Genomic DNA, 9,998 nt, shown 5'->3' with positions numbered 1-9,998 from the left:
AAGACGTACCTGGTGTCATTTTGATGTATCTTAGAATATGATAAACATCTTCCAAATGCTCCTCATTAGAGTTATGCATATGTTGACTTACAACACTAACAAAGAAAGTAATAGAGAGATAAATTAGTTTTCCACCACTAATCTTTGATAGCTTCCCCTCTCTACTAGAATTGGTTCCCCACTCCGATTTGTTTTTAAGTTAGGGTCCCTTGGAGTATCTGTTGGCTTACTTCCAAGCATTCCAGTTTCGTTTAGAAGATCTAGGATGTACTTTCGGTTTGAGATATAACAATCCCTTCCTTAGATCGAGCTACCTCCATCCCAAGAAAGTATTTGAGGAATCCTAGATCTTTGATCTCAAACAAATTCTGATGTAAGAAATCTCTTGAGGTTTGAAATCTCACCTAAATCATCTCCAGTTAGGATTATGTAATCCATATAGACAATGAGAATTGCCAGCTTTCCTGTTGAAGAGATTTTAACAAACAGGGTATGATCAGCTTGGCACTGAGTGTATCCAATTTTTAGAATCGACTTTGCAAACCTATTCCATATTTAGAAAGGTTGTTTTGAGTTTATAAAATTATTTTTGAAAATTTTTAGGGGGTCAATCTAGTATATGAAATTATTTTCCATATTTTGAAAGGTTGTCTAGAGTTTATAAAATTATTTTTAAAATTTTTTCAAGGGGTCAATTTAGTATATGAAATTATTTTCCATATTTAGAAAGGTTATCTAGAGTTTATAAAATTATTTTTGAAATTTTTTAGGGGGTCAATCTAGTATATGAATTTATTTTTCATATTTTGAAAGGTTGTCTAGAGATTATAAAATTATTTTTAAAATTTTTTTCAGGGGGTCAATCTAGTATATGAAATTATTTTCCATATTTAGAGAAGTTGTCTGGAGTATATAAAATTATTTTTAAAATTTTTTCAATGGGTGAATTTAGTATATGAAATTACCCCTTATACTAGGTTGTCTGGGGACACCGTCTGACAAAAAAAAAAAAAAAAAAAAATTGGGGACAAGGTTGTACTAATGTTGGGCAACTAGAGTATTAATATTTTTTTTTGGGGGGGGGGGGGGGGGGGGGGGAATTAACTAATTATATTCGTAATTGTTTCTTCATGACTTCACTTGTGCACTTGTTTTACACCCAAATATGACAGCTATATCTTAGGGAATCAGAATATTTATGTGTTTGGGAGAAGAATATTTATGTTTCATGCTTGCGTACGTAGTAGCTTTCAACCAAAACCCTACTTTTGTTTATAAATTAGATAGAAGAAAGAGATAAAGGAAGCTAGCTAGGAAAGGAATCATATTACTACCCTAATATTCTTCTTGTTTCTCTTTTAATTTAATCTTAATATCTTCATTATTCCTTAATAATACAATTTATTTTTCTTTTTTTTACTCTATATTAATATTTATTAGAACCAAATAATTATCTCTTTAGTTTTATAGGTGATAATAAGTAGACATTTTTTGAATTAGCTAAGTAGTGTTAAACGAATTCCCGGGTGTTTCACTTTTTGACTTGCATTATTGTGACCTCAAATCCAAACTTTGTTTCCAAAAGATTGAATCCCCAACTTGAAGAGTCTCACGTTCCGACCCGACAGAATACTTTGGAGGATGTAAATGATAGTAACTCAACTGAACACTGATGGTCGAGTATGTGAAATATGATTCGGTTACAAGTTTATTTTTTACCAACATTTTTTTAGTCCAATCCAGGATTAGGCCTTTTTTTTGGTTGATAAATCTAACCCAAAAGTATACTTATATAGAAAAACACAAAGGTACAACAAAGATCCAAAATCATAGGTATAGTACAAAAAAAATTGTTTTTATGAACACAAACATAAGAAATATTCTCCTAAAATTTAGGTACATATGCTTTATATATATAACAGTACACTTGATGTCTTTCAAGACAATAAATAAATTACATTATTAGATCAAAATTAATTATTAGTTAACTAAAAAAGTAAAATCCCACAGCCAATCACCATGAGAAACATGACGCCTGATACAAAGACGTTGCTACGGCGGCGCAAAGCGCCGGAGTAAATTTTCAGGTCAAACGGATTATCAGTGGGATAAAAGTAATTCCAGCCTCCCGGAGGGCCGCCTGTAGAGTATACAAACCTCGGCGGCGGCGGCGGAGGAGACAACCCCGAGAAGTACACGAACCTGGGAGGCGGCGGAGTTTCCGGCCGTGGAGGAGTAGTGGTGCACTTTGGTGGCGGCGGCGGCGGTGGCGGTGGCGGTAGCAGCTGGCTGCATGAATCCGAACACGGACATTCTCCGCATTTTACGCTCAAATCCGGCAGTTGTGGCGCCGCTGCGTCGGCGGCGGAAGCCGCCATAGCTAAAAGTGGGAAGATTACCAAAAACAACATCACAAAACACGTCTTCTTCCCTCGTCGCATAATGTACATTTGTGTGGATTTATGTGGTCACTTCAATTTGGTAATGTTGTTTTTCTAGCTTGGCTTCTTGTTCTTGGCTTATAGAGGGGGGAAAAGAAAGCTAGCTAGATAGATAGGGAGTAAGCGGTGGGAGAGCATATTAATGCGTGTGTAGGAAGTGAATGATTTGGCTAAGATAGAGTTGGTGCATGTTGCATTGCATGAGCTACCAAACCAAAGGTGTGTGTATATATATACATACATACATATATAGTACATATGTATGTATAAATTATAATTTATCTAAATATTTACGACCATAAACAAACTTCACTAGTTTAATTCTCGTACCTAGATAAGAAGATCAATAAGTCATTCTTACTGAGAGTTGGACGAGTACAGTTAAACTCTAACGTATAGTTGATTAACTTGGCTGGAATTGTTAAAAAAAAAAAATCTATTTATAATTGATGTGGAGTGGGAAGAGGGTACGAAAGTAAGGCTAGGAGGGTTGGTTTGGTTAGGTCAAATAAGGACTTTAATGGGATGGCGACTTGGTATTTAGCAATGGATGACCCTTATTTTATTGCTATATGGGGAAGACCATGAAAGCCATTTGGATGCTGATGCTCTTAATATGTAGGGTCATTTTCTACTTCAAATATAAATGCGGATGAAGCTCGCACTCCCACAATTTAGGTCAATTATTTTTAAATAAATTTATAAGTTTTGCTTTGTTAGCAGCTGTAATGTATATGCACTATTGTACAAACATAAAATTTAAACATTTAAAAAAAAATGTGCTTGCCAAAAAATTCCTCATTTTATGTTTTTGTTAGAAGGTAGAAATCCAAAAACTAGGTTTTTGTCAATGGTGGTTGAAATTTTCGACCACTTTCTTGACCACCAACCGTGATTAGAAAAATTGAAAATAGCGCGTTGACTAGGATCACAAGGCGGAGTTTACATAGTGCACACTCTCGGATAGTGACTACGGATTTCTCTCGTTTTACACTTGCAATCGCCCTTCTGCCCAGCAACGAAGCAATCTAACTACTTACAAATGTAGTAAAATGATCACCAGCGGCAGTGTGGGAGCAACCTCTCAAAGTGAGGGGGGTTTCTTGTGCGCAGTGAGCACATGTCTAGCCTCTGTAGTTCATGTTCAGTTGAGTTACCATGATTTACATCCTCCCAAATGCTCTGTCAGGTCGGGGTGTGGGGGGCCCTTAGGGTTGGGGTTCAACCTTTTAGAAAAATGTAGTAAAATGAAGGCTAATGTCACTTATTATAAAAGTATTCACTCTAAATTGCATATATGAAATAATTAATGTGATTTCATCCTGTCGACTTGTAGCGAAGTCAATTCACAAGTTGTATCAATTATAGTAGAATTTAGTGTAAAAACTGTAAAACAAATATATATATTTTTTTTCATGAAATTCTATAAGGATTAATCGATCATTGCATATATAATACATTGAGAGTAATATACAGGTAGGAAAATTTTGTATAATTAAAATAAAAAAATAAAAGATTGGATAAAAAGTGAAGACTGGCGTTATTCTCTCTTTTTCTCTATTAATAATTGTGTGTATTTATTTATTTATTTATTTACTCATATTTTATTAAATATATAAAAAGATATATGCAAGGTGGCTGGCAAAGGCACATAGGATCTGTAAATATGCCAACTGCGTGCTAGTGTTACACAGGTATCTGATACGCCTCTGCTTTCTTCATCAAACAAAAGTTTCGTTGCATCACATAAATAAATAAATAAATAAATAAATAAATAAATAAATAAATATAGAGAGAGAGTCCGGTTCAGATGAGAACTATTGCTAAGGTATGAACCTATGAACCTGTGAACTCCTATGTACCGTTGATGTGAAATTAGACGATCAAAAAAACATATATGTATATATATATATATATGTGTGTGTGTGTGTGTGTGTGTGTGTGTGTGTGTGTGTGTGTGTGTGTGAGATAAGGGTCAAATAGACCCTTCAACTATAGGTCAAAGTGCAATTAGTCCCTTAAATTAACAAAACTTCCGATTAGACTCTTCATCTTTTCACTTTTATGCAATTAAGTTAATTAGCGGGTTACAACTAAATTAATGTAATTTTTTTAATTTTTAAAAATAATTAAAATAACAAATATATATTTTTAATTCGAATAATTTAATAATTTTTTTTTTAAATGCCACCGCTTTGGCTTTTCCGTCCAATTGGACGGAGAAGAAGCCCACCCAAGCCCTTTTTTTTAATTAATTTTTTTTTTAAAATAAAAATCAAATTTACTTGTTATTACCCTATGTTTACTTACAAATTGAGTTAATTGCACAATTTTAAGAAGTTATGAACTTAATTGCATACAAGTAAAGAGATGAAGAGTCTAATTGGAGCTTTTGTTAGTTTATGAGGCTAATTGCACTTTGACTTATAGTTGAAGAGCGTATTTGACACTTATCCTTTTATTTATTTATAAAGAAATCACATATAGGGCACTCTAGATGAGGTTTGATGATATATGGAAAGAATCATTTTAGCTTTTTTCAGTGAGAGTTGTTTGATAAATTCCAAAGTTAAAAAGCAATGTTTAGCGTATGAATTAGTTTGAGAACAAACTTTTCAAGTTATTAACTTGAGAACTAAGTCTAATAATTTTCGTGCTGGATAGGATCCTTTCATGGGTTTTAAGACAATTGGGTTAATAGGAAAAATGTCTACATCATCTCACCCACATTTTCATAGATTTTGATTCACCACAAATTTTAATGAATTGAATCGAATCAAATATTCATATTTTTTTTAATATAATTCCTTGAGTGCATAGGAGGATACGAATAATATCATTTTTAAAAACTTTTTAATTATCTAGGCATATATCTTGATTCTTTTCCTCCGTTTCAAGTTGAAATGGTATTATATAAGTGTTGTTGTGGTGAGTGAACACTAATAACAAGCACAAGAATTGAAAAGGATTGGCTAAGAATTGAATTGAAGTTGGCGCATCTCAACAACGTTGTCCAATAATCAGTGTTGCAAAAATTGTGCGGCGCTAGGCGCCCATCAACCGCTACGAGGAATGTCAGAATCGGCCTCCTACGCGGCCGGCCGGCTAGGCGGTCTAGGCGGCTGCTTAGACCGCCTAGCCGGCTGAACCGGCGTTTAATTTTGGCAATAATTCCAACCCCATCATATCCACCGACAACGAAAAAGCAGTTTTGGATTGCATCAGTTCAGTCATAGAACTCACCATATCAGATGTGTGGTTGAGCTTAAACAATGGCCATCTTAATTCTTACTCTTTGCCAGAATCAGCAATTTTGGCCTTACCAATAGCTGCCTATTTGGATTATATTGGTACAAGTGTTGTTAACATACAGTACAACTTGCTCCTGTGGTGCTAACTTCAAGTAAGATTTAATTAATGTCTAATGCATTAATTATTTGGCCTTTGATGTAGTAAATACGATGATTCCTACATGGTCGGATCGTACGAAGATCGTATTCTGCTCTGCTTGTAGAATAAATAAATCAACCCTCTTTTATAAATTGTCCCAATAATTTTAATAGAGTTCTTTTACGGATTGCGAGTTGTCCTAGTAATTTCAATATGTACGGGTTACTGGGATAATTCGTAAAAGACGGGTGATTTATTTAATCATTATAAATAAATTAAAAGAGAGACCAATATTGAAATTAGTGAATTGCCCCTCTATTTAACACCGATTTGACGGAATAACAAACGGAAGACTACATTTAGCAAAAATACAAAAGTTTGGGACTACGTTAGATCACCAAAATCGTTTAGGACGAAATTGAGAAAAATCACTATAGTCGAGGACCATTTTTGATATTAACTCTATTTTTAATATTGAGTATATTTGGCGCTCATCACACACAAAAAAAGGTATTTGTAATAAGTGACAGTTCTTCAGGGCATTGTATGTATAAGTCTCCTAACTAGACATAATTTGTTAGTTTGTTGAGATTATTTCTTCAGCATAATCTCAAAATTTTCAGGGTTCAAAATAAACTTGAAGAACTTGCCACTTTAACTGCCAACATATTGGCTACTTTCTCCCCAGTACTAGGTTGGTTATATATATATAAAGCTATAGTCAAATATTTATTATACACTTAGTTCTTGAAGTTAAGAGTTAATTTATTTTTTGTTTTAAATTTATATGTGTCATTTTACTTTTAGTCATTTTTTATCAGAACATCCTCTTTTGGTTCTAGTATTATTGAAGCATAACCATTTTTTGTCATATGTTTTTGCCAGCAATTGTTATACAGTGTATCGAACCGTGGATCACACAACACTGTGTGGACCATGATCATCGAATGAAATTATAGTAGAATTAAAATGATGCGCTATAATGAAACTAGTGTGTGTGGAGAATAAAACTAAAAACAGAACACATTATTGTCAAATAAACTGTAATATAATTAAAATGATACTTTAGCGTTGCTATAATGAAACTAGTATGCGTGAAAAATGAAACTAAAATTCAGAGACATACAATACCATATATTATATTGTCAAATGAGCCTAAAGTGTAATTAAAATAATACTTCAACATTACTATAATTAAACTAGTATATTGTCAAATGAAACTGTAGCAGAATTAAAATGATACATTGGTATTGTTATAATGAAACTAGTGTATGTGAAAAGTGAAACTAAAAAACATAGCAATATTATTGTAAAATGAAACTTTAGTGTAATTCGGATGATACATACTTTCACAACAAAATTTGCCATCACGCCCAGTGGGACTCAAACCCACAATCGCTTGATTAGAAGTCAAGCGCCTTATCCATTAGGCCATGGGCGCATCTCAACAATAATAAATGGGTGCATTAACCATTTAACCACATCCCTTCATGGTAAGCCAACCCAGTCGACGCCCAACAATTCTCCTCCCGCTGCATTATGTTTACTTCCCAGTGGGTCACCCATCCTGTGATAGCTCTAAGCACGCTTAACCACGGAGTTCTTTGGCTATCTGGTTGTCATATCTTACTTAAAATCAATTGGTGATAAATATGTGGATACTAACCATTTAACCACATCTCTCCATGGTAAGCCACAATGTCACGTCTCAAATCGAACAGGGACTAAACTCGGTCAACTCGGCTGACGACAACAATTCATCTAAATGTCATGCACATACGTGATTCTCACTTGGTCTCCTTATATGGGACTACTAAATAATGTAACTCTTTTCATACAAAAGGAGTTGGAGCAAGCGTCTCCCAGCATTTATCGTGTCCTACCTCAATTTAAATTCATTCTTCCAAAAGGCTGAACCCCAACCCTATATGGGACTACTAAATAATGTAACTCTTTTCATACAAAAGGAGTTGGAGCAAGCGTCTCCCAGCATTTATCGTGTCCTACCTCAATTTAAATTCATTCTTCCAAAAGGCTGAACCCCAACCCTAAGGGCCCCCCACACCCCGGCCCGAAAAAGCATTTGGGAAAATGTAAATCATGGTGACTCAACTGAACATGAACCACAGAGGCTAGACCGATACTCACTACGCACAAGGAGCCTCCCTCACTTCGAGAGGTTGCTCCCACACTACCGCTGGTGAGACTCGATCCCTGATCATTCTTCCAAAGTTTCACTTCTATGACCAGTTGAGCTACCCATGCATGCACCTCAATTTAAATTCATGATAAGTGATTTGGTACGTGATATTGACAAAAAGATCAATACTTGGACAAAAGATACTGCTGAAGAGAAAATATCAATTTTGGTCACACGACTATAGGGGCTTTGTTAATTTTAACGCCTAACTTTTTAAAGTGTCAATTTAGTACCTTGAGTATGTAATTTTTATCAATTTCGGTCATTCCAATCAAATTTGGCAGGAAAAATTTAATCCAACATTTAGTTTTAAATCTGAGGGGCAAAATCATCTTTTCTATCCTTTCTCCTAATTAAGTTGTTGACCCGGTTTAGCGACAAAGACTCCTATTGTTTGAAGAAGCTTTCCTCAACATTGCGTCGTGCGTTAACAACTGCGGCGTTATCGGAAACCCTGCCACCAACAATCTCAGACAGAAATGCTTCAACGCCGTCTCCACCTCCGTTTCCGTCTCAACGACGACAATTCCTCATAAATTCTCCGACAAATCTCCTACATCTATCGTCCGGAGGTCGTCGCATGAAACAACGCGAGAGGATTGGAGGTTAGCAGGCGGTGATGAAGCCAAGGTCGATAGTTCGCCAGTTCCACCTAGGAGAGAGCGAGGTGAGCCGGTGTTCTGGTTGCCGGAGAAAGGTAGGATTGACCGAATTCCGATGCTGTTGCGGCGAGCTTTTCTGCGGCGAACACCAGTACTCTAACCGACACGACTCCAGCTACGACTACAAAGCTGCTGGCCGAGAGGCGATCGCCCGAGAGAATCCAGTCGTGAAGGCCGCTAAGATCATCAAACTTTAAACTGGAAAAATAACAAACACCAATCTATGCAAAATAGGAAGATGTTGCTATTATTCGAAGGAATTACCTTGCTCAACGAAGGAGTCTTTGTTGCTGAACCGGGTCAACAACTTAATTTGGTCAACTTAATTAGGAGAAAGGATAGAAAAGATGATTTTGCCCCTCAGATTTAAAACTAAATGTTGGATCAAATTTTTCCAGTAAAATTTGACAGACAATTTGGGCGAAGTGACCAAAATTGACAAAAATTACATAATCAAGATATTAAATTGACACTTTTAAAAGTTAGGTGTTAAAATTAATAAGCCCCATAGTCGTGTGACCAAAATTGTTTCTCTACTACTGAAAACATGATACAATACGATGTATGTACAGAACTTTCTAAGTTTTTGCTTCATACACTATGTATTCATCTTTTTATTTTTTCCTCAAGCTAGCATTTTATAACATTAAATTATTAATTACTTAATTACCTGTCTTACCTTTTTCACTCATAATTAGATAGCACAATCCACTCCTTATGGCAGCGAAAAGGAGAAACATATGTGCCAACAAGAAACAGCTTGGACTCTTCATCTCCTAGCACCACAATTTGGCCACTATCAGACAATTGGGTATCCAATATATGGTTGGGTACGATGATCTTCAACAAATTATATGTGTGTCTATATATATATATATATATATATATATATATATATATATATATATATATATATATATATATACTTTTTTACAAAATATTACAATTAGCAATTATGGTTATTTTTTTCAGGTTAAAGAGGAAAAATATATATTTTTATACAAAGAAAACACATTAAATGGGTTCGAGAGAGTGGCGGAGCCAGAAAGTTAGGGTTGGGGGTTAAATTTATAGAGGAAATTTATCATCTTAGTCGATATTAATACCAACCACACAATATTATTTTATATATATATATATATATATATATATATATATATATATATATATATATATATATATATATATATACACACACACACCATATATGATTGTGCCAATTATTATTGATAATTATTTTTAATTATACTATATGCAATAATATATGAAATATATAATTATATGAGTACCATCATTAAGATTCTC

General features: G+C 34.6%; 1 protein-coding gene, 1 non-coding gene and 1 pseudogene across 2 annotated transcripts; 1 reads left to right on the top strand and 2 right to left on the bottom strand.

Moving 5' to 3' along the window:
* Positions 1 to 1,793: 1,793 nt before the first annotated feature.
* On the bottom strand, positions 1,794 to 2,664 carry LOC109177810 (leucine-rich repeat extensin-like protein 3). Its single transcript, XM_019327279.1, has 2 exons — positions 2,157 to 2,664; positions 1,794 to 2,126 (listed from the first exon to the last, which is right to left on the bottom strand). Exons 1-2 carry the CDS (start codon positions 2,448 to 2,450, stop codon positions 1,989 to 1,991), a joined length of 432 nt encoding a protein of 143 aa, XP_019182824.1. The 5' UTR covers positions 2,451 to 2,664; the 3' UTR covers positions 1,794 to 1,988.
* A 4,535-nt stretch (positions 2,665 to 7,199) lies between these two features.
* TRNAR-UCU lies at positions 7,200 to 7,272 on the bottom strand. The gene has a single exon. It is a non-coding gene; the product is annotated as a tRNA-Arg (tRNA).
* Positions 7,273 to 8,116: 844 nt separating this feature from the next.
* LOC109177573 lies at positions 8,117 to 8,891 on the top strand (annotated as a pseudogene).
* The last annotated feature ends 1,107 nt before the right edge of the window (positions 8,892 to 9,998 follow it).

Source organism: Ipomoea nil, unplaced genomic scaffold, assembly GCF_001879475.1.
Source record: "Ipomoea nil cultivar Tokyo-kokei standard unplaced genomic scaffold, Asagao_1.1 scaffold0805, whole genome shotgun sequence".
In the NCBI taxonomy this organism is placed as follows: Eukaryota; Viridiplantae; Streptophyta; class Magnoliopsida; order Solanales; family Convolvulaceae; genus Ipomoea; species Ipomoea nil.
The sequence above is the reverse complement of the archived record's forward strand: the minus strand, read 5'-3'. Positions and strand labels throughout refer to the sequence as shown.

Coding starts and splice junctions, on each gene's coding strand:
- LOC109177810 (XM_019327279.1), bottom strand. CDS start 2,450: ATGTACATTATGCGACGAGGGAAGAAGACGTGTTTTGTGATGTTGTTT. Junction 2,127..2,156: donor CTCCGCCGCCGCCGCCGAGG/TTTGTATACTCT, acceptor GGCCCTCCGGGA/GGCTGGAATTACTTTTATCC.